Genomic DNA, 25,833 nt, shown 5'->3' on the forward strand with positions numbered 1-25,833 from the left:
TTGGAGGGGCGTGTGCCTCCCCCCGCACCCCTAGATACGCCACTGGTTAAGGTGCATTCACATCGGATCCGAACCGAATATCGGACCGCTTTTCCGATACGCTGAACGCAAGCGTTCCTATTCTTACACAATGCTTCAATTTTCTGGTCGCTTCGTCCCCGATCAAAAAATTCGGATTCGGTGTGAATGCACCTTTAGTTAACACATCTGGCATATATACTTTCTGCACAATTATCTAAACCTTTATCATAGAGAATGATATCCGAAATATGAAATATAGTAGACCTACGGTTGGTTTTATCGTCTTTGTTCGTAGGCGTATATCGTGATATCGTGGTTTAATTTGACAATTTCACTACGAGTGTGGGTGGTGAAAAATTATTGAATAAACTTCTATATTCAATACAAATTAGCAAACAAAACGTTTGTGTACAGACTTGAATTTCTCTAGAAATAAAATGTAAAAGCATTTTTTAAGTGCATTCAGGCCTACTCATGACTTATTCAGGCACAAATGACTTATAAAAGCGGAAGCGAGTATTTTGGATACAAAGGCCTGATTGATTCAAGGTTGTTCGGATTACTTGTATGAAAAGGTATTTCTCTATTGTAGATACCAGGTACCATGCCCGTATACAAATAGGCAAAATATAAAGTTGAATGATTTTTTTTCTTATTTTGAGACTGTTGTAGTTGTTGTGATACAATAAAAAATAAATAAATTTCCCCTTTAAATAGGAATTATTTGACCACATTAAGAAAGTGCCCCTGTCCCCAGGACTTGGCCGTAGTGCTAAAAGATTTCCCCCGTTTCACGGAAAATTGTCCCCTTAACAGGGGTGTCCCCTGCGTAGGGGTGTCCCAAACTAAGGGTCTATTGTACGTTGTTTTTAAATGTCAAGTTTATAGTTGTATTCTCTGTAATCAATCGAATTTATGTAGCCTACATAGGTAGACCAGTGTAAAATTCCCATCAAACACAAATAACATTGAAAAATATAATTTGTCGTCCTATTTAGACCTACAACACACGTTCCAATATATATTATGTGTGTTGCTCCTAGATGATAGATGACGTTGTATTTAGTAGCGTATTCACTCTTATTAAATTTCAAATTGGTCTCTTAAAATAATATGCAAGCCTTGTTATTGACCGATGAAGCAATAGTAGGCCTATAATTCACTGGTAAGTTACCCAATCACAAGAGATCCTCACTTGTTATGATGTTATGATTTATAATATGAACTAGTGATTTATGGGTTGAATAGCTTGGTGACACTGGCTGTAAGTGAGGCTATTCGCATTTATGAGAAACCGGCCTGCACAGCAAAGGCGCAAGTGTTTGCATATGCAAAATCGGCCGAGTGTTAAGGGCTAGATGGCCGGAAATTGCCCTCTCAGACTTATAATTTGAATAGCTTTCTTTATATCTCCATAAAAAAATTGAACAATTTAGGCCACCCCTCCTCCTTGAATCCGCTACTGATTTTCGAACGAAGTCGGTCGAGATCGCTTCCACGATCTCAATGAATTACTGTATTTATCATGAGGGTTTATCCTTGATATTCCTATAGTAGCCCGGAAATGATACTCCAGCTGTGGCAGGTCCAGGAAGTTGAAATAGAGGGGACCCAGGGAGGGTCTTGCACAAATGGAGTGTCAACCCACCTCAGCCCAACAACGATTGATTTATTTTTTTTAAATATGATTATGTCACCACTAGATGGCAGGAAATGACATTTCAGGTTAAAAGTTGAATACAATTTAGTCTGTTTTCTCCATTTTTTGATATTTTGAAAAATTTAGGAGGTTGGGGGCCAGTGCTGACTGGGCTCCACCTTGAATCCGCTACTTTTTTTATTAAATGCATTTTTTACAACCAACTACAGTGTACTGTAAATTCTGTAGTTACCCTTTAGAGAACTTTATTTTAATAAATGGCCAAATTTAGTATCTTATTGTATTCGTTATTAACTTAAATGCTATATATTACGCTAGTTTGAAGGTTTACTGTAAGCCAATCAGTTACACTTAGATCTTCATGGCTATAAAAAGAACTAGAGCGTCGCCCCAGTGTGCCTACCTCCACCCTATGCCTAAATACAGAATTCACGGAAGGCGGGCGATTCCATTGGTTTTTTTTTCTTCATGCTCGAGGGTAAGTTTATAAGAAACTTTACAGACACGCGTATACAGACGTCAATCATCAACTGGTTGCTTAAATGAAAAAGGGAACTTGTATTTTAAAGTTAGTTTGAAAATGAAAAAAAAATCTATATTGTATAATAACAATAATAGGTCGATTTATAAGGCGCAAAAAAGAATGTCTATAATAATAATAATAATAATAATAATAATAATAATAATAATAATAATAATAATAATAATAATAATAATAATAATAATAATAATAATATAATAGAGGGCCAATTCCGCCTCAAAAAAGGTATTAAATCAACTGGAAAAACAACAGCCATCAACTCCAGTTAAACTCCTTAATATCTTCTGTACTGGTGCGACACTGGTGATTCCATTATTTGATAATGATAAGAAATCACCCTTTCTCGCTACCCACCACTCCACTAAAAATGATGATGAACAATTCATTGGTTTTTGTGTGTATGTGTGTGTAAAACAATTAGATAGACAAACCACAGCAGTGATAGCATTTTCGTCTGAGGTAATTACTAAGACGTATAATAAAGATGAACACAATGTAGACATCATTTTTGACACACATGACTAAACGTTACAATATGCACAATACATATTCAATTTAAAATGATACTATAATTCGAGATTTATATAGGTGTATATAACGATAATAAATATTCTTTCATAGACCTTGGTGCTCTATCATGTTCATAACAATCCATTTCAATGTTTTAAAAAATGGTGTCTAACGTTAGTCTAATGATAAATGCATTTCATGCATATCTGAAAAATGATTGAAGACACGTAGTGTCACTGGTAAAGCATTATGCTTAGCGTTTTTCCATCAACCCATTTAGCTTATGATTTATGGGTGTGGGCTGGAGGTGGGAGGGGCGTGCGGACCCCCCACCCCACCCTAACACCAAATTAGTTCCACTAAGTGGGTTAAAAATATAAGTGACCTTTAAGTTTTCATTGAATAGAGATAACTTCCGTTTTCTGGGATTTAGTTCCGTATTCACATTTTTCGCATCCACAGGCCGAAACCAACATACGCCTCTGTTATTTTTGTGTATACTTTTTGTACTTTAGTCTAGGTCTATAATATTGATGACAAGCATTAAAATCACGAAGGACACATGAGAGTTATTAGGGCCGATGTACGCACACACCAGTCTATCCGGAAATTTATCCGAAATATAAGTTGAGCTGAATAGGTTATAGGGGCCTATGTAAAACTGAAAATGAGGAAGACAGTCATGTAAATCTACCAAAAAACCTACTTTAACTTTTTAAAGGTAATATAAACACATGTTACTCACAATGTTGTCAGCTCTGATGTAAGCCTACACTTTTTTTTAAATAACAGTTCGGAAAATCCTTTTTATGCCTATTGTCGATACCTGGTGGCAATCCCGTATCGAACCCAAATATGTTGTAGGCCTATCACTTGAATGGACAGAAATTTTATATCTGAGATCACTTGACGTCACTGATTTGTGTGTTTGGCAATTGATATACGAAACACAATGGTATACTTAAATTAGAATACCGGATTTTTTACACAAACCAGGTACTGCTACTGCGCAGATTTGGGACTGAATTGTAATGTCTTTTTTTTATGTCCTTAGTTTAGATGGTGAATAAACCAATTCGCTCGCTCTGTTCAAATTATTTTAAACGGCTACAGTAAATTGGTACCCGTTTATGGTAGTTTACTCAATGGAGCTAATAAAATAAAATTGTAGAGCGTGATTTAGAAGCATTACGCTCTAGAAAGCCACCACCTGTGAACATTTCCCAACAGACAAACAGTGCCGCGGCGGCGCAGGCCGTGGGCCGGTTGGGCCTATACACAAAATATTTTGGACGAGATGGCTCACCAGTTGAAGATAGATTACATTATAAAAAAGCACCAGTCTCCCAGAACGTGAAAAAAATGCTAATGCTTCGAGGGCCCATACTGGGAATGGATTGGAGGTGAGGGGCTCGTTCGATCGACAAAGTGCATACCAAGCCACGTTCAAACAGTAATTAATTATAGAAAGATATTTTATATTTGTTTTCAAAAATATTATTGTTTACTTGCGGGCCAGATAAAGTTACACTTAGCCCACGGGCCGCGTATTAAGAGCCATAAGAAATGTAGGTCTATGTAAATATCGTTTTTTTTTTTGGTTTTTTTTTGGTTTTTTTTTAAGATTTTGAATTATACTCTATTGCATTTTGTTGCCATAATGAGTATAAGCATATGGCCCATTGGCTGATTCAAGTAGGGGGCCACCCCCTCCTATTTTTTAAATAAAAATATAATGGAGAAGAAAGAAAGAAAACTAATTCAAATTAAAGTCTAGAGTGTCATTTCCGGTCCTCTAGAAATACCAAAAGTGGATGGACCATCTATAGTGATAGTCCCTACTTGAGCCCCATATGTTACGTAGCGAATCTAATACAGTAGAAAGGTTTGGTGGAGGGATAAATGAATGAATGAATGGATGGATGGATGGATGGATGGATGGGTGAATGGATGGGTGGATGGATGGATGGATGAATTGATTGATTGATTGATTGATTGATTGATTGATTGATCGGTTGATTGATTGATTGATTGATTGATTGATTGATTGATTGATTGAAGAATGGATGGAATAATTGATGGATGGATGGATGGATCGATCGATCGATCCATCGATCGATTGATGGATGGGTGGATGGATGGATAGATGAATGAATGGATTGATTGATTGATTGATTGATTGATTGATTGATGAATGGATGAATGGATGGATGGATGTAGCTTTGTGATTAAGATGCTTACCTTCTAATATGTCTATCTAGGTTCAAATCTTGTGACAGCTATGACTTTATTTTTTTCTCTAAGCTAAAACACATCTCTACTACCTAACCTTGCAATGACTTATCATGAAGCATCGTATTATTACAGTAATTCGATTTCGTTTATTTAAGGAGGCCCTTGATTATCAGTTTAGCTGGAAGGGTCACCCTCAATAAATAAAGTGTCAAAATTGTATAGATGGATGGAACCTCTACCTACCATACAAAAAAAAGAGAAAAGTATGCATATAATAGGTAGATATGGGCCTACTGTAAATCTGTGACCATATCCGGATATTTAAAAAAAAAACAATTAAAAGACTTTAAATTTTACTCACAATGTTACCAGCTCTGAAGTATAGGCTATATAATTTATTACTGACAGAGAACTCTCTACCCATCGAACCCAAAATATACTGTGAATATAATGTATGGAAAAATTGTTATGACGGAAACTGTGGATCACATGTTGACAACATTGAGGTCAATTGTTATTTATGTTTTTTTTTTCCTGTATTGTACTTGGATTGGTTTAGCCATTTAGAGTTGGTTAGAACGCTGAGCACTTTATTCCATATTATGAACCAAGCCTATACAGTAACAGTACATCCTATTTTAAAACACTTGCAATACAACATTCAATATATTAGGCTTATTTCTTTCCATCTAAATAGAGGCGTTTAAAGACGGTACGTTTAGGCATACTACCGGTCTAAAGAGAAACTATTAGAGACAGGTTCTGACGGGCCTAAATGAACTTTTTTCCTTTAATTAAAAATACAAATTAAAATTTAATCAGAAATACCCCAAATTGGAGAGACAAATACTAAAATATATTGAGCATCAAAACTCATAGTTAGAAAATGCTACTTAAAATTAAAATAGAGATTTTAAAGCATTTTTTTTCTATAAAATTATTATGTTCTTATACGTTTTGTATATCAAAATAATACATCATAAAAATTGTTGTTTTGTAGGTATAACACGTGCTTCAACCGTTGTGTAAAATGGTAATTGCAAAGGAGAGTTTTATCCCGAGTTGGATAGAACGCAGGAATGATGTAACCATTCTAAAACACTTGTAATAAACCAATGTAGGCCTATCATTTTTTTTTCCTTTAATGGCCACCTTAATGGCCTGTTTACACTATGACGATAACGATCAAAGATAAAAATCTAAAAAGTAATTGTTCATAGAAAATAAAAGAAGAGAAGTTTTCACACTATACACGATTCGATAACACTTATCGTGTAGAAATCGTATAGAATCGTGCTAGTGTGAAAACTTCTCTTATTTTTACTCACGATTTGGTGAGGCGCAACGCCTAATGCATATTCATGACCTTGTTGTACACGCTACGATACACACGCTCGAGTTTTTTGGCACGTTCTTATCTGAAAACAAAACCAGCTGTAAGAACCTGCGAGTAAACCTATATAGCGTAGGTCTAGGCCTAGGCCCTGTGTTGGTTTTTTTCATAAAATTTTTAAGATGAAGTCACGATTCACGACGATTGATCTTAGGTCTGTTCTCTCTGAACTTGGAGAAAGGTAGGATTGAATGATGATTGACCGGCTAAGCCTAACTAGCCAGCCTAGGCCTAAAAGTTAAGTTTAATTAGGCCTAGGGCTAGGCCTAGGGCTAGGCCTAGGCCTAGCCTAGCATATACAGACCTATGCCTACCTAACTAGGACCAGCAAGGAAGGCTAGGCCCGGGTAGACTCTACTCTACTAGTCTAAAGCCTAACCCAAGGCCTTTAGCTTACTCCCCCATACTTAATTAAGTAGGGAGCTTACAAGGTCATACCACATCTTTCATCCATCCATGATGCAGCATTTGGTTATTGCGCTTGGTTTTGGGAGATGTTTTTTTTTCTCTCTCTCTTTTCTAGATTGATGGGAATGCGAGTTCTTAATGTTTATGATGTTGACAACAAAACTTACTTAATCCGACTGGCAAAGTAAGTATTTTTTGTTTTGTTTGCCTTGGATTTGTGTTGATTTTACATAATATAATAATTACTGCTAGACCAATTTGCTTAAAATTAAATGTCATGTTGTTGTGTCAATTTGTATTGTGTGTAATAAAAACTTGTAAAGTCTCCTGATTCGATTAGGAGTGTCCTATATGTTCATCCAATCTTGCTGCCTCCCAAATATTTTTTAAAGTCTACCAAATTTTCAGAAAAAAACCCCAAAATGCCAAAAACGCCTATAAATTAGTGGCTTTTAAATACTGGTGTACAATAATTGAGTATTTCTGTGTCAATTTTTTCTTTGTGCCCCAACTACATCAACGGTGCTAGCATACAAAGGCTTTCCGAGTATTCCTGATACCTTAAATGATCACCTTTATAATACTATCAATCAAAATCCATGCATGAAAAACTCTTTAGAATTTCTACATTTTATAGGTGGGGGTGCACTTAACCAATGCACCTCCAGTTTCCCGAATTTTGAGTTCCACTGGTTGAAATATCTGCAAATACTGTAGGTAGAACTTAGCAGCATTATATCTGTTTCTATTAATCAGCAATTATTTTTTTTAGGCCAGATCAGAAAGAAGTGTTACTCTTTGAGTCAGGTAGTCGCATCCATTCGACAACTTTTGAATGGCCTAAGAACATGATGCCCTCAAGTTTCTCAATGAAGCTTCGGAAACATCTGAAGTCACGACGTCTAGTTCAGATCAAACAGCTTGGAATGGATCGCATCGTGGACCTTCAGTTCGGATCCGATGAGGCCGCCTACCACTTGATAATTGAGCTTTATGATAGGGTAGGTTAGAGGAGAAATTCGGGAGGTTGAGAAGTTTCAGGGGCAGATCCAGAGAAAAGGTCTGGGTATGGCCAGGGGAAGTGGGAAGCACGGCAACTTTGGGTGGGGGCTGCAGCATAGCCAATTGTAAAATGAAATCAATACACTTACAGCAACTGTTGAACAGTTGATGAGGGCATTGATCCATTTTGAAGTTACATTTATTAGTGGAGGAGTTTTAAAATTATATAATGCAGTAATGAAATGTGTTTTTTCAAAGCCACTGTCTTTTATAAAATGATTGATTGGGAATAAACTTTGTCTCACACATTTAACATTTTTTTTGTCTCTCCTCTCAATCCAGGGAAATGTCGTCTTAACAGATTTTGAATTCAACATCTTAACATTACTAAGGACAAGGAAAGAAGGAGAAGACGTAAGGTTTGCAGTCCGTGAGAAGTATCCAATTGAGACCGTAAAAAAACCACAACCACTTATTGAAATGGACAGGTAGATTTATTATAGACCATTGAATGATTTGTCTATATTGAACTCTTCAGCCCTTTTAACTGAACATTGGAATAATTTTAACTACTGTGGATCTCAAGCTCAAGGGGTGGCACCAGTGGTAAGGGGGTGGGGGGGAACAAATTAAATACAATACAATACAAAAATATTTGTTCATCATTTCATATCTCAATCGGTTTTGCAAAAAAAGAATTATAATTGTGATGATGTCAAAATGATAAAAAGAGTCTTGAGAAAACCCCGGGGTTTGTACATGCGACACCCCACCCCAAACTAGACTTACTACTAATAATCTAATAATATAAGTATCCTATGTCATTCAAACTCGGATTCCATAGAAGTGCTCACATTATCAGCGACAGTCGCCGACAGTTGTTGGGAATGTTGAACCTAGTTTAACTTAGCTGATTGCGTTGCAGACCAATCGGGTGCCTTCCCGATTGCATTAGGGCAGCTAGCAATGCACCCAGATACGTCTGCAACGCCTTTCTTTTTTTTTTTTTTTTTCTTCTTTTCTTTTCCTATAAGTTTCTTATATGTTTCTTTCCAGTTTATTCAGATAAAATGTAATGCATTCTCTGGGAGAGGGAGTGCGCGCCGTCGGGTTTCGGCATTGGTCACGCATTGTCATGAATTCCTTTCAATGGCGTGAATGGTGTCGAGAGCAGTGGCGTGTAGTTCATTTCCTGGGATGCGTACTTTTCTTTTCGTTATTTGTTTTTTTTTTTTTAAAGTACTGTATTTATTAGATGGTGTATTAGGATAGTAAGAAATATCTATTGCTAGACAAATGTACATATGTTTTTTTTTTCTTTAAATCTTATATTGTGAATTATTGTTGCCCATCTCTAGATTGTGCCTCTGTTACAAAAGAGAAACAATAAAGTTATTATTATTACATAAGCATATGTGTCAAGCCTTTAAAACCCCTAAGTTGTCATAATTTCTAAAGCCCCCCGGACCACTTCCAAGAGGTTTTGACTGACAGCCGACCACATTTCCTTCCTTTCCCTGTCTGGGACCTCAGACTGGGCACCTATATTGAGGAAATCCTGGCACCAATTAAAAGCACTCCATTTCTGTTCAATGTTGCAATTTTAACTTAATTTTTAAAATTTTATCATGTTATCGATAGGTTACAGGAGTTGATAGGAGGTGCTAATCCTGGTGATGTACTAAAGAGGATTTTGAATCCAAACTTTGGTAAGATCAGCAACAATTTCCTCCACATTTTAGAGCCCGCTAGTTAGAGGGCACTGTTTCATACTATTTATAACCATTTTACAAAAGCTACATTCATTAATTTTTTTTTTCTTGTTAAAGTGTATGGTCCTGCAGTGATTGACCACTGTCTGAGAGGTCAGGGGTTTCCAGACAATGTGAAGATAGGTCAAGGTGTTGATGTCAATGAAGGTGTGTAGTTTCATATACTTGTGTTTGTTTGTTCATTCTTATATTAATATTTATACTTTTTATTTAAATGCTTTTTATTTTTCCTAAATTTTAAAAACTAGATTTACAAGCAGTAAATAACAGTTTTTAATGGCTTATTGTTTTTTAACTTCTCAAAGACTTGCCTAAGATTATGGAAGCTATCAGGGAAGCTGAAAAAATGATGCAAGATGCTGGCACAGTGAAACAAAAGGTAATTTGTGTATAAATCTGGTACAACATCAATACAACCAACATAATACTAACATCATTGAATTATGTAGCCTGAGCTTTGGTTGTTCCCATCAACATTGGTGCATTATTACTGTGTTGGTAGGCAGGGCTTTGGTGGTTTCCCACCCAAATTGACTTGGTATTGTAGTGGTAGACAGGGCTTTGATACTTTTCACCACATTTGTTCAGTATTGTGGTGGTAGGCTGGGCTTTGATCGTTTTCACCTACATTGGTACTTTATTATTGTTAGGCTTCAGTCGTTCCCACTCACATTGGTGCACTGTGTGTTTAGCTGAGACCAGTTTAGCTCAGTCAGCAAAACTGGTAGTAGGCACTGTGTGCTGAACTGTGGAGATCTTTTGGTTCCCTGTTCAGTTCGACCACCTGCTGCTCTCTTTGCATTTCAGCTAGTGGGCTGAAATGCAAGTATAAAAGAGCTTTTGGATGAGACATTTAAGCCACTGGTCCCACGTGTAATATGGCTCATGTGTATGTTAAAGAACGCAGTACTCTCATCGGGAAAGAGTAGGAAAATGTCTCCCAATGTACTGCCCAATCACCACTAGAAGGACCCCACTGGAAATAAGTCTTTGTGGGTTATCCTTGGTATTCATACCGAATATATTCACCATCCACCGATTGTGCTAGATCTACTCACATTAATTCACTGTTAGTATTGAAGATTGAAATGTAGCTCCTAAGTACAAAAATAATATTTTGCAGGGATATATCATACAAAAGAAGGAAAATAAGCCTGCGTCGTCAGGTGGTGAAGAAGCAGTAATATTAACGTAAGTTGGAAGAATCCTCATCCAGGGAATCTGTTTAAATGAGCTTTTTTAACACATCTAATTATATTGTGTTGTGGAGAGTGATACCCATTGTCACTGATTTCCCAGAGACAATTGATAATACAGTTGTAGAAACTAGTAAAAAATGGGTAAATATTGTGAATTTGCGGAAAGTGGGTTAATTTTTGGGAGATTCTTGTATATGTTGTATAAATAATATTAGATGGGATGTTAAACATAAATTTTTATAATTATATTAAAATTTCAGTTACTCCGAATATCACCCATTTCTATACCGGCAACATGAGCATTTACCCCATATAGTTTTCGATACATTTGATCAGGTTAGTGTCCTCATTAATTATTCATAACTTAAGTGCCAAAGGAATTTGTTAAAGACGTAACAATAACCACTGAAATTATTTTTGGGATAAGTGAACAACCTATGCAGTACTCAAATTCAGGGGTTAATCTGGAATTTTTCTAACGGGGGAAGGGCGGGCGGCACACCAGTTTCAGAATAGATTAGTGTGTAGCACATAACATTAATATGCATTGAAATTTTTAAAATTTAGTGGAAAAAAGGAGATGCCCATGCCCCCAACTGGATTCGACCATGGCCAAATTGAACCATATTTTTAGACAGATTATCATTATTAATAAATTATTATTTGTTAGCAATATAATACCTCATCTTCAAAGGTGCAACAGGTCCTTGTTATCCTCCATTCCTCTCCGACAAATATTTTATTTGTTCTGATTTTTTTAATGATTTTTCAGTCTGTAGACGATTTCTATTCAAAGATAGGCAGCCAAAAACTTGACATGAAAGCTCTGCAGCAGGTCAGTAGTTCAAAGGTCACACCATTGTTCAAACATGAACATCTATTGATATTAACACTTGACCAAAATACTCTATAAAATTTTAAGGAACTAAGGTTGGGGATATAATTTAAAGTTATGGAAAGTATAAATATAAAATTGAATTAATTACAAATGATATGGAATGATTTTGAGTGACAGTCAGAGTAGCTATATAACTTCATTTAATAAATTAATTGATATTCGTAAATTTATGAACAATATAGGAGAGAGCAGCATTAAAAAAACTAGAGAATGTGAAAAAAGATCATGACAAGAGGATAGCACAGCTACAGTCAAACCAGGTGGGTGCTCATCAGGGTAAATGTGTTGTCATGAATTATTCATATTCTAAATGTCAAAGTTCATCTGTCAATGGAATTTGATGGAAATTGGAGTCGTACTACAGCAGATTCTCATTAAATCAAAGCTTTTACAGTTAACTTTGTCCTGTACTCTTTTTTTATTTCCCAACATTGTGCTCTCCTTTTTATTCCACATAATTCCTTCTTTCCTCTGCTAAATTCTTCCTTTTCATACTGTACCTCTTTCCATTCATCTCTTATTTTATTTTCCATATGAAGATAATGAATTTTAAAGCAGTCTTATAGCGAATTAACAGACATGCCGACCACTCCGAATTCAGTGGAGTTACTCCATTTATTTAAGCAAAACTCTGCACTTCGATTTTGGGTTGAAAATTTCCTTTTAATACACATTTCGGCCTTCTGAAATAAATTGTGCATTTCTGAATAATAAAAATCATATGATTTAGAAAGAACAAGACCAGTTAATTTCATCCTGAACAGCGCTCTGTACTGTATACAATAAAGTAATTCGGGCTTCCCCGGTTTACTGATTTTGAAAAAACAAATTTCATTGGCCAAGTCGCTGTCAGAGTTGCACTGCACTCTGAACTTCTATAGCGCTCTTTGATGTCTACTGATTTCGTAACAACAGTCTAGTAAACCAAGAGTACCAAAATGGAGTCTGTTGAGAGCGACATGGATTTAGGCTGATGTAAATTGTCATTGCAAGTCAGATCGCTTATTTTTTACAGTCCGATCACATAGGTACCATATGTCTTAGAAACAAATTTAACATACTCCTCGCACATTACCAAAACTCCTTTAAAGGTTTTCAAACGCCTCTTGTTCCCCTTTTAGGGTTGGCATGTCTGAATTAAGCGCTGTGAGCTTATTTTTTTTTTTTTAGGTGGATTGGTGCTACTTAAGTATTCATATTATTATTATGTAATATATCAATTATATGTGTGATCTTCTTCCAGAAAAATGATTACACAAGAATGTATTATCTTTGTAGGATATTGATAAAAGAAAAGCAGAGTTGATAGAAGTAAATCTTACATTGGTGAGTCGAGTTAAGTTACCATATATGATGATGATGATAACCGACAGTGAGCGCTTTGTTTACGTCTGATAAAAATTGTTATTCGATAAAAATTCTTAATAACATTTGGCATTTGATTTTCTTCCGTAGGTTGACCAGGCTATTCAAATTGTACGGAGTGCGATTGCCAATCAGATTGATTGGTCAGAGATTCAGAATATTATACATGAGGCCCAAGTACAGGGTGATCAAGTTGCCATGGCGATCAAATCCATCAAACTTGATACCAACCACATCACTATGTCACTCCGGCAAGTGTCTTCATGAATTGTATATATTTTCAATACAGCAGAACCTCTTCTTTGAGACACCCATACTAAGGGATATTTTTTGGCTGTGAAGTGAGACAAATGTATCTTTGGCCATCCCCTATTCAGAGGACACCCCCCCCCCATTGGGGATCCAGGAATTTTAAATAGATGTGGCCCAGGGAGGGACTTTCACAGATGGGGGGGCAGGCCGAAAGGGCCCTCTTTGAATCCACCACTGATCCCTATTAAATGGACACTTTTTGGTCCTGTGAAGTCCCCTTAATATGGGTTCTACTGTACGTACATAAACAATATATTTATGTTTTTTATTACCCTATTGTTTATTCAATCAGAGATCCGTTTGATGTAATTGACGAAGATGATGAGACAGGAGAGGGAGAACGAAATGTTCCCTCCAGTAAACCAATGAAGATTGACATTGATCTTGGCATATCAGCTTATGCAAATGCGAGAAAGTAAGTTGGCTTTCCTCTGTTTAATCTAATCGTATTATGCTGATTGGAAAATATAGTATATTGCTGAAAAATTGATGTATTTTAAAAATAATATATTTTAAAACATCAAATGTGTTTTTAAAATTAAATTATTTGTAATGTAATGTAGTTTATATAGCGCTTTATACTGAAACGGTCTCAAACCGCTCAAGGTGTGGACTAGCACTTTCAGTAACTTGCTACTTTCCTCTGTCCAAGACAGGGGCTGACTGGATCAGTACACCGGGGTAACCCTACGTCTGGAAAGATGTACTGTGTTATTCTAAGTGTGCACGAGCCAAATAGTGTACACTGGGCCTACGGTTTATAGTCCTTATCTGAGAAGACTTGTTCCACCACCAGAATTGATATTGTGGCTGTATGTTGCAGCTCCCCTGCCTTAACCGCTCGGCCGTCCAAATGTTGAATTGCTCATTAAAAATAATCTAATAAATGATCTGTGTCAGTAAGACATTGACTAATTCAACTCTTGGTTTTTGCTGATTTTTTATTTTTACTACAAAAATCTTTTGACCGACGCATTAATTGTCTCTGCAAAGAATTAGAGTTATTTAGCGTCTGTGGACTGGCAACATAAATAGTTTTCTTTTTATTCTTAATTACTTAATTACTTTTTAATTGTTAATTAATTACTCAACACAAAGTGCTATCTTTAAAATTATTAGTACATGTGCTAAATGTTCATTAATGTTCATTGATCATAAGTTAATCATTAATGCATTAATTAATTAATGCATTAATTAATGCATTGATGTTCATTAATCATAAGTTAATGTTCATTAATCATAAGTTTCTGATGGCCTACTTGAAATACAATGGGTGTTATTTTTTGTTGTAGATACTTTGATCTGAAGAAACATTCCAAGATGAAAGAAACGAGAACTGTGGAATCATCAAGTAAGGTATGTCATCTAGAATTTGTAGTGAAAGCCTTAGTATCTTTATCATCGTAGTCATCAACAACATCTTCATTATCATCATGTTATCATAATAATATTTATTTTTGTAATTATCTTCATAAGGATCTACTGTATATTATTGTTATAGTATTGTATCATAATCATCATTGTTATACTCATCATAATGTGATTATCATGATAGCTATCATCACAATAATCATTTTATTATCCTCATCATACTCTCCTCATCCTTATAAGCATCATAATCATCATCATTATTATCAGCATTTTCACCATGATTATAATCAGTATTGTCATTTATCAACATCATCATAAACATCATTTTTGTTATATTCATTCATTTTTCATACATCTATATAGCACCTAACATTGAAATAATTCATCTGGCTTCTTAATGTGTTATATATAGCACCTTTCTTCACAGATACAAAGTGCTTCATCTGATTATCATTATAGTCATCATAATCCTAGTCACAGTAATCCTAATTACCAACATCATCGTTATTATCAGCATTATCACCAAAATTATTATCAGGATTGTCAACATCATATTACTAACATCATGAACACAATCATTACTGAAATCATTATTATCATCGACATAGATGTATATATTTTTCATTTCATTGCTTTCATTTCGTATTTACTCCAGGCTATCAAGTCAGCAGAGAGAAAAACCAAACAAGCCTTGAAAGAAGTTGCAACTGTAACGAGCATAAAGAAAGCCAGGAAGACTTATTGGTAAGGTGATCTTTTATGTATAGCGTGGATGAATTATTTGTGTGTGAGCTCATTAGAAATTATAGCAAATAACGAACCCTACGTTCACTTGTAGGTTTGAGAAGTTCTTCTGGTTCATCAGCTCTGAAAACTACCTTGTGATCGCAGGACGAGACCAGCAACAGAACGAACTGGTCGTTAAGAAGTACCTAAATCCTGGCGATATATACGTCCATGCGGATCTTCATGGCGCCAGCAGCGTGATCATTAAAAATATATCAGGTGAGGCTTATCATAACATCATCATATATACAAAACTAATTAAGACATGTTTTGTCGTGTCAACACATCATCAGGCAATAATGCTTATGCAACTAACGGTTTATATACTCAGGTGTATGAAAAACAAGCATATACTTAGGTAAGTCATGTATATAAAAACATACAATTCAATAATATCACTCTCTAATTGTAATTCCTATATTCATGACTTACCATAGTATTCATGACTGACCTTTATATAAGATTTGCAAAATGTTTGATATTTATTGGCTATATCAATCAAGTATGGTCATGGTGTATCAATATTTCTCAACTCTCATGTTATGAGATGAAAATAATTAAAATAGTAAATGTATTCTTTAACCTTTATTATTTTGTAGGCCAGCCAGTTCCACCTAAGACCCTCCAAGAAGCTGGTGTGATGGCTATATGCTACAGTGTTGCCTGGGAGGCTAGGGTGATTACTAGTGCCTGGTGGGTCAGGCATGATCAGGTAAAAAATAAAGATATATTATGATAACACTGATACTCCAATTCAGTCTTTGATTTACAAATCGCATCATACTAAATCTCAAAAGAAGAGGAAGAAAAAGGTATTACAAAGAGAAAAAGCAGAAAACAGAAAAAAGAGAACAGAAGAAAAAGACAGAAAGAAAATATTGAATATCAGGCTTTAAGTCTGTTACCTTCTTCTTTGAAGCAGTTGCCATAGAATTTATATGTAACCCCTGTATTCTTAAAACAAATTTTAGTCAAACTTTGAACTAAAACTTTACTTAGTCCTAGTTGCAACTTCAACTTCAATTTGTATTCATAAACAACGTAGTCAAAGATCTAACTACAACTAAATTAAGTCCTAGTTTTAGATCAAATGAATACTGTTGGCGAACAACGACTATCAATCTAATGAATAAAAAAAGCTTGTTTTAATAGCTTACGAAATTTTAGAGATCTGCCAATGCGGATTAAGTTTTAATGACGTAATTTTGAAGTTTAGCTCGAACTACGGCTAAAGTTTGTTTTATGTGTACCAGGGTTAGTCTTGTGAGAGTGCTGTATTCCCAATATTGCAGCTTGCACAGGTAGGAAAATAGCAATTTTATTCAAGGATTTATTGAAGCCAGTCGCTAAATTTTGTTAAATATTTCCACAGGTGTCAAAGACAGCACCAACAGGAGAATACCTGACCACTGGCAGTTTCATGATCAGAGGTAAGATTAAACAATGATCCTGACCTTTGACCTACCTAGAGGTCGTCAGGCATGTCATAATTTAGGGATACTACCATACTTTAGCAAGCACTTAATATTTTTGTCTCCTTTTGATATTTTCTTTTTCTTTATAGGCAAGAAGAACTACTTGCCACCTACACATCTTATGATGGGATTTGGTTTTATGTTCAAGGTAAGAAAATTCCTGATTGTTATGTTGACAATTTTCCACCTTTATTTCATTTATCAAGATTTTTTTTTAGGTAACATTTCTTTAAACATAGTTTTTGTCTTTTACGTAGATTGATGAGAGTTCTGTCTTTCGGCATAAAGATGAAAGGAAGATTCGATGTGGAGAAGATGAAGAAAGCATTGCTGTATGTTCAAAAAAAATAATGTTCATTATTTATAAACGACTTTTACAATCTGAATATAGTATCAAAATTGCTGGCAACTTTATTATCCATATCCATATTGACTGACTCACATAAAAATCCCCTTCCTCTGCTCTCTGTCGTAGTGCAGTGTGGGGCACTATGCAGATACATTCAATGTCACAACATCCTATGCCGTGCCTATTTATACTTTTAGAAGAGACAAACATAGATAAAGTGAATTGGCCTGGAACACTAGTGAAGTTGACATCGCAGGTTTTTTAAACCCTGTACTTCCTAGTTTCAGAATCTGCACCCGGCCACACCAAACACTCATACTTCTTTTAGCCATTTTTAGCTTAAAATAAGAATATAATTTTATAGATATTGAATCCCATGATGGGTATTTTAAACCTTTCCTCACCTCCACACACATCTCATCTTACAGTCTGCATATCCTCTCTCAAACCCAACCCCCACCCCTTTCCCACACACACACATACACACACAGGTTACTTATAGTACATATAAAGAATGGCATATTTTCTTTTACCATAGCATGCCAACATTTATGTCTTTATATCATCTAAATATATCCTCTAAATCTTCCTTGTAGACTGAAAGTGTTGGTGACGAAGAAGAGTTGAAAGCACCCTCAATTGATGATGATGGTGATGAGGATGATGACGAAGATGAAGATGCTAGCAAATCTAACAAGGAGGAAGGACAAGAGGGTGAGAAGACAATTGAGGAGGAAGAAAAACTTGAAGTGAAGGAGGAAGCAAAGAAGGAGAGTAGCGAAAGTGATGAGGAATCATTATTTCCTGACACAGCAATTCAAATACAACATATCAAAGGAGACAAGTGAGAAAATTACTTTAAAAAAATTTGTTTCAGTTCAAATCAATATTTATATTTTTATTTTTTCTTTGCTCTATGATTAAACAATGAACTAGAATCCAGAAAGCAAAGGCTGTTTATGAATGCTCAAATATGTAGATAATATTAAAATAGATACTAAAAGTGTCAGAAAAATAACATAATTAATGATTGACTCGGACTACTTTTATTTCATCCTTTAAAAGAAAAACATATTTACTGGAAAAAAAGCTTATTGCCAAGTCTAGTGGTATTTTTTATTGGTTTTATGAAACATCACATGTTTCAATGTAAGTGTATTATATTGGAAGGAAGAAATGTATTGATGGAATATACTTTCTAGATATGAACTGCAACGCAGCAGGGGCTTAAGCATCCTCAGCAATAGCAGTAGTCACCATTCCGCAGGTGTGGACGAGGAGGAAGATGATTTCAACATCATTTATCTCGGTGATGATCAGCCAATCGTTGTTGGAAAGAAATCAGTTGAGGAGGTAAGTTCCTGTCTTTGTTATATGCAAATATATGTAGATTTATATAAATTAGTAGGTTTAACTGTGATTAACATCATTGGTGTTAAATTTGTTCACCAGATAATAACATTATTCATTTCATATGATATATGCAAATGTGTACATTGTCTAGCTTTGTAATCTTGGTTTACAATATAATTATAAAAGAAATTTTTGGGTTTTTTTCAGGAACAGAAATCTAAGCAGAGGTTATCTGCAAGACAACGAAGGTATAGTTTACTAGTTACAATCTTATATATGTTGCAGTTCTACTGTTAGAAAAATTAAGCTGTTTTTTTTTTGTTTCTTGATGGTTATGTTGGTATATGAAACTGTAAGTTGTGCCCTGACTCTTTCTTTTAGGGAATTAAAAAAGAAAGCCAGTCAGCAGGAAATTGCAGATGAAGCGGATGATGTTGAACCACCAGTAAAAAATGAACAAGTTAGTAAAACGAAATCACAGAAGGTAAGACAAACAAAACTGAAGCTGATTTATGATGTTGAGGTTAAATGTGTTTGTATAACAGAGGTCCCAAGCCTTTAACATGTCACAGGAGTCACCCAGAAATACCCTCCCACAAGCAAGAAATTCCAGGAAAATAACCCATCCTGCAAATCCATTTGCATGTTTTTACTACTTTTTTTTTTGTCAATTGTCAGTGTCAATGAGTACCACCATGGGTAACAAAATAAGATATGTATTAATAATAATAATACCCAAATATTAAAAGGCGCCAATTTCAAATTGAGGGATTAAAGGCGCGAGCGTTATTACCCCTGGTCACTGGATAGCATACAATGGCAAACCAGTGCAAAGTGCAACCTTCTCTGCTCCCTGGGAAGTATACCTAGTTGTTCGCCAAACGACTCGCTCAAACGATCCACTCGAGTTGGCTGTCAATTGTGGTCGAAAAATATATAAATAGCTTTTCAAAATCTGCATCTTACTATCGATCAGCACCAAATTCGAGAAGGACTGAGATACTGTAATATTTTCAATGCGTAAAAATTTGAAGTAAATCAGTCCAGTAGATTTTGAGTTATGTGCACAGACGGACACACACACAGCACAGATACACACACACAGACTATTGCAATACACTTCACCTCTCCTACGGATAGGTGAGGGTGTTCATCAGAACTTTTGAATTTTCTAGGAAACACTTTGTATTTGTTTTATTTTTTATCTAATTTTTTAGTATTTTTTGTCATTTTTTAAAATAAATTCAAATCAAATAATCTGTAGAAAATTATTAATTGTTAATTGTTGATAGTAACGTTACTTTTAAATCAAAATAATAATAATAATTGTTTTACTTTGTTTTTATTCAGCAAACACAGCAACAAGAACCTTTGAAGAGAGGACAAAAGGTATTTTATATTAAATAATACTCAAATTAACAGAATTTATTTGAAATGGAGAAACACCTCTATTGGTAATATATAAAATAGATTGTCTCTATGAAATTTGAATCGAAGACCTTTCTGTATTCCATCAGGTGAGCTACCAGAGGTCATGTTTTTATACCCTTTTGGTTTTCCATTTTCTTAAGGCTTTGCAGTTGCTTGTCAAAGTGATGTGAAACTCCTTCATTAGTGCAATACAAATTGTGTCATAAATTCCAAGTTTATCAGGCATTGAAAACTTTTAGTGTGACCACCTTTAACCCTATTGGAATTGGGCTGGACTCTAGCCTACTGTTGAGCATCGAATAAATTCAGTCAATCGATCTTCTAAGTTTTTCATATGTTTCTGGGGCCAATCGAATAATGAGGAAGCACAATAGGATGAGAAGACAGTCGAGGAGGAAAAAAAGCATGACGTGAAGCATTATTGGCTGTGAAGGGAGGGACAGACAAGCTAGTTCACAATATCCAAATCTTCAAGATAAATTCAAATTAATTTCATAATGTTTTTGATTTTTTATTTTTTTTTTAGTCAAAACAGAAGAAGATAAAAGCCAAATACCAAGATCAAGATGATGAAGAAAGACAGTTTAAAATGGAATTGCTTGCTGTTAGTATTACATATTCTTGATTTCTTCTCCTCTTTAACATGCAAGCCTCGTAGCCAGAGGGTACACGGGGTTCAAAATAACCCCCCCAACCCCCTTTTACAGAAGTGCCCTTTTTAAATAATTATTAGAAAGTACCATTTGTATGGAATGCCAAATGTTTTAAATTTAGCATTTTTATTGCCATTTCTGGATATGATGAGGTGTTATATATTTAAAAAATTAACCCAACCATGGACGGGCTAAGGCATTATGTGAGTAACTGTAGCCATGCTCAATGTCTATAACTGAAATATCTTTGTGATAGCTAATTCAACACTATTCCTTTGAAGAAAAAATTCTTTAAAAAATGTTTAAACACCTAAATGTTCTCTAAAGATCATAATTTTCTTTTGTTTCCCCTATGTTTGGGAGGGCGTGGCCTGTCCATCGGTTCAGGGACACGCCCACTGGCTTCCATTTTGGACGGTTTATTTCGTTTTTCTGGCTAAACGCATGTGTTTGCGTATGTTTTGTTTTGTGGGACCTTAAATAACAATATGCAGGGGGATGGGGAGCTATTCAGGTAAGTATCTCACTCATAGACTAACAATGTCATTGCTGCCCAATATTTTTTGTCAATTTTATTACTGTGCTTATTTTTCCCTTAAAGTCAGCAGGACCTCCCAAAGATGTCAAAGGAAAAAAGGGGAAAAAAAAACAGCAGCAGCAAAAACAATCACAACAAAATCAAAAACATCATAAGCAACTCAAGAAAGATGATAATAATGAAGGCCAACAGATGTTGCAAGGAACAGTTAAGGAAGAGCAGAACACCGTGGAGAATTTAACAGAGAAAGTACAAAACCTTGCAGTCGATGAAATAAATGGTATGTTGGTGGGTTTTTTTAGGACTGTCTTATAACATACAGTACAATTGCAGCACGGTTTGAGGTGGAGCAGTGAATTCTACTTCCTGCGATGTTAAGCCGGGCACTCACTGTGTCGTGCAACAGTCGTACGACCGCCGTATGACCATCGCACGACGGATCTAACTCCCCTCCCTGTGATCACTAGATGACGCGATGCCGTCTGAACAGATAGTCATTAGAAACGCGCGTTTGTCATCGCATTGCGTTCTTCATGGAATTGCGTTGGCTGACAATTGGGTAGTACTTTACGCCTAAATTTAGCATGTGCAGGGAAGTTGTAAAAACTACCACATCTTTTACTTTGTGAATTGACCAATGAAATTATTACCTAATTAATATTTATGAGGTATAATAAAAATTTAATATAGAATTTAGGAATTCAGCCTTTTGTACTTTGAAAATGTGAAAATGTAATCACCTGTTTGCTGCCTGATGACTATTTATTATCACATTAGTGTATGGTATAACCATTTACAATTTTCATTTGACAAGTTTATTGGGAATGATAAAAGCTTGGTATAAAAGAGCATTCACACCAAATCAGAATTTTCTGATCGGAAGGCCAACCTAACCAATCAGAAAATGAAATCATTGTGTAAGAATAGGGACAGTGGCATTCAATTTTAGAAAGCAGCTTAGCTCAGTCAGCTAAACTGGTGGTAGGCCACTGTGTATGAGCTGAAACGTGGAGATTTCTAGGTCCCCTAGATCTCTAGGGCTAAAAATGCAAGTTAGGATAGTGTGCCATCTTTCGGTTGTGATATTTGAAGTTGTTGGTCTGTGTGCATTATGGCCTGTGTGCACGTTAAAGCATGCAGTACACTATTCAGAAAAGAGTAGGGGATTGTCTTCCGGTGTACTGCCCAATCACCACCAGACAGTTGCAGAATCTTCAATAAAATGAAGGCGGCAACTTAACAGAAGAAGATTTAGCGCTTCAGTAACATGGTCTGAAGTTTGGTTCAGATCCTATATATATATAATTATGTTATAATTATTATTTATGTCAGTAGATGGAGAAGGACAAGATGATGTTGTGAAGCCACTGGTTATGAAACACACCTGGAACAAGGATACTAAAGATGCAGAAGATGATGATGATGAGGAGGATGATGAAAATAAGAATATTCAGGTAAACTAAAATTAATTTAAATCTAATAATGTTGAATAAATCTGGTTAATAATATTTATAGGTATTTTTTTCCTTTTATGTTGAAGCAAGAAAATGAAATAGTGTATAATACCTGTAATATTTTATTTTTGTATATATTTTAATAGCGAGCAATGAAATTAAATTAATTTTTTATTTTCATTTCAGGAAAGTGGGTCAATTCTTGACAGCTTAACCTGGCAACCTCACCCAGATGACCTGTTGCTGTTTGCTTTACCTGTTTGTGCCCCATACTCTTGCATGCAAAATTTCAAGTGAGTTGTTTAAAAGTTACCACAAAATGATAACTTGTTTTTCTAACATTTTCTCCAGCAAAAAGCTGACGTTTGTTGTAACACTAGCAGTTATGGAATAGTACTAAAATTGATCCTAGGTAAAAACTAGTCGCATTCGCTCCATATTTCACCAAATGCTATAGTTTTGAGTATTAAGATTGCACTCAACTGGAAGAGGAAAAAATATTTTTTTTTTTTTATAATTTCTTTTTATAGATTTAAAGTCAAACTGACACCTGGAACTGGCAAGCGAGGCAAAGGTTTGTAATATATTTATCTTTAAAACATCCCATTTTTATAATTTTTCCTTTTTTTCTTATCCATTTTTTTATTTATTAATTCAATAGAAAACTTGTTAACTGCACATAAACCAAGTAATGTATCTTGTATGCTATATAAATTTACATCAACTAAAATAACAATTAGTTTAGCCTGAGTATGTATTAACTATCCTGAATTATGTGAATTGCAGATGCAAATAATAACCTAATTTTTATATTTAGCTTGCTCATATAATATCAATTATGAAATTTTATCTCAGTGCCATGTGAGGCAAATTTTGTACTGAAAGCATTGGGTACATGGGTGGATACTGCAAGATGGTAGCAGAGTTTAGTCCTTTTGTGTAGAGAGCACCTTAATAGCTCATTTGGCTACGCTGGTGGCAGCAACTTGGTGCACTGAACTGTGGAGATATCTTGGTCCCGGTTCAATTCCCATCGCTGCTCTCATTGTATTTCTGCTGGAAGTCTGAAATGCAAGTTACGATAGTGCACCGTCTTTCAGATGATACGTTAACCCATTGGTCCTGTGTGTGTTTATGGCCCATGTGCATTTTAAAGAATGCCGTACACTCTTCGGATAAGAGTAGGGGATTGTCTCTCGGTATACTGCCCAATACCACCAGAAGGACCTCACTGGAAGTAAATCTTTTTCAGATTTTCATGGGTTATCCTTTGTGTTTACACCAAACAAATCCAATCCAGTGGCTTTTACATGTGTTATGTTCATGACTGATTCATATAATTTGTTGTTATTTGCCTTTTACTCAGCTGCAAAAACTGCTATTCATATGTTTCAATCAAGCAGAGAAGCATCTACAAGGGAAAAGGATCTTTTCAAAAGTGTCAAGGTGAGAAGGATAGGACATCATTGTTAGATGCCTTAAGCCCTGTCCACACTGAAAAAAAACATGTGACATGCCTAAATATGGTCATGATGACATCACATCATGACCATATATAGGCACATTATGACCATATATGGGCATGCAACAGTTTTTGTCAAAGGAAATTTGATAGTGTGGACAGAGCTTTAAGCTCTGTCCACACTGTCATGTTTTATGTGACAAATAAATGTGATTTGTCATCATGTGCAAATCACATGTTTGTCACATAAACTTGATCGTGTGAACAGAAGTTCAGTTACTCCTAGGGCAGATTGCTATAAAACAACCTGAAGTGGTTTCGGATTGGCGTAGCATTTGCAGTTTTTGCTTCTCAATCTCAGTCACTTGCTTTACATTTCGCTTGTATCCTTTGGGCAAAGGCACTTTACCTACGTTTGTCTTTCTTTACCCACGAGTACAAGTGGGTGCCTGGTAGGCTTAAACACAAAATGTGCTGATGACAAACTGCAACATTAGGGAACTCTCCATAGGGAGCCTAGTATGTGTTCCATGATGTGGGCGTAATAAGAGAGCTTGTTGGCATTTTAGTGCTATATTATTATTATTATTATTATTATTATTATTATTATTATTATTATTATTTTTATCATGATTATTATTATTATTATTATTATCATGATTATTATCATGATTATTATTATTATTATTATTATTATTATTATCATGATTATTATCATGATTATTATTATTATTATTATTATTATTATTATAGCTGGTAAGCATTAAAACCACCAGTAGACTACTTGTACAAATCTACCCTGGTAATTAATTATTTTTCTAATATTATGACTATGGTAACATTTTAAAATCATTTTTTTTTCTGTTTTCTCTAGTTGCATATTTTTTACAGGAAAACCATGCCATACTGACATATTATATTTAAAATAATAATAATTAAATAATTATTATTATTACAATAATATTATATTTATTGTATATATTATTATTTTCAATATGATGAATATGACTTAATATATTATTGTAGATGTTAATATTATTATTGTTATTTATTATTACCAATCATTATTTTCTTTTTTTTTTGCAGGACACTGATTTATCAAGAAATATTCCAGGCAAAGTAAAAGTTTCAGCACCTAATTTACATAAACATAAACGATGAAATGCAATATTTAACTGAAGTGTAGCAGATTCGCCGATAAATAATAACTCTTTGGCCAAAGTCTATTTAAAATATATAATTTGAGTGACAAATACCTGATTCACCACTACATGGGTGTGATGTACCATGTCATCATGTCCATATATGGCCAAATCACAAATGAAAATTTGAGTGTGGACTAAGAATTTAGCACTTCATATTACGAAAAAGTATTATTCCTGCGTACAAAGCTGAGCACTCACTGCAGCTGGCGGTCATCGGCCGACGCAATTCTATAGAGAACGCAACGACGTGCACACAACGGATTGTTTTTTTATGACGATTCTTTCAGACTGCCACTGACAATTGGCAGACAGCGTCAAATAATTCGTCGCTCACATCACGAACTAACACAATTAAATTCAATTGTGTTAGTTCGTGAAATCAAAAAAGCGCGTCAAAATACGCGCTGCTGTCGTTAAGGACTTTTTGTGTGGTAAAGAAT

The 25,833-nt window shown here is 35.0% G+C and overlaps 1 protein-coding gene across 2 annotated transcripts; it reads left to right on the forward strand.

Moving 5' to 3' along the window:
- Window positions 1-6,378: 6,378 nt before the first annotated feature.
- Window positions 6,379-25,765, forward strand: LOC117116047 (nuclear export mediator factor NEMF-like). Of its 2 annotated transcripts, none has more exons than XM_033259987.1 (33): window positions 6,379-6,541; window positions 6,884-6,952; window positions 7,541-7,769; window positions 8,113-8,258; window positions 9,412-9,479; window positions 9,600-9,689; window positions 9,848-9,921; window positions 10,666-10,733; window positions 11,002-11,077; window positions 11,514-11,576; window positions 11,822-11,899; window positions 12,918-12,965; window positions 13,095-13,255; window positions 13,609-13,731; window positions 14,609-14,672; window positions 15,343-15,431; window positions 15,526-15,692; window positions 16,073-16,185; window positions 16,846-16,903; window positions 17,038-17,096; window positions 17,206-17,280; window positions 17,894-18,141; window positions 18,500-18,650; window positions 18,858-18,898; window positions 19,032-19,134; window positions 20,001-20,039; window positions 20,608-20,685; window positions 21,336-21,552; window positions 22,605-22,726; window positions 22,913-23,019; window positions 23,257-23,300; window positions 24,093-24,172; window positions 25,275-25,765. In XM_033259987.1, exons 1-33 carry the CDS (start codon window positions 6,483-6,485, stop codon window positions 25,347-25,349), a joined length of 3,282 nt encoding a protein of 1,093 aa, XP_033115878.1. In that variant the 5' UTR covers window positions 6,379-6,482; the 3' UTR covers window positions 25,350-25,765. The 2 variants fall into 2 exon arrangements, with proteins under 2 accessions (XP_033115878.1, XP_033115879.1); XM_033259988.1 differs by having other exon boundaries at window positions 22,608-22,726.
- The last annotated feature ends 68 nt before the right edge of the window (window positions 25,766-25,833 follow it).

This window comes from Anneissia japonica, unplaced genomic scaffold (assembly GCF_011630105.1).
Source record: "Anneissia japonica isolate Jap-2015-1 unplaced genomic scaffold, ASM1163010v1 scaffold287743_len2803612_cov181, whole genome shotgun sequence".
Taxonomy (NCBI): domain Eukaryota; kingdom Metazoa; phylum Echinodermata; class Crinoidea; order Comatulida; family Comatulidae; genus Anneissia; species Anneissia japonica.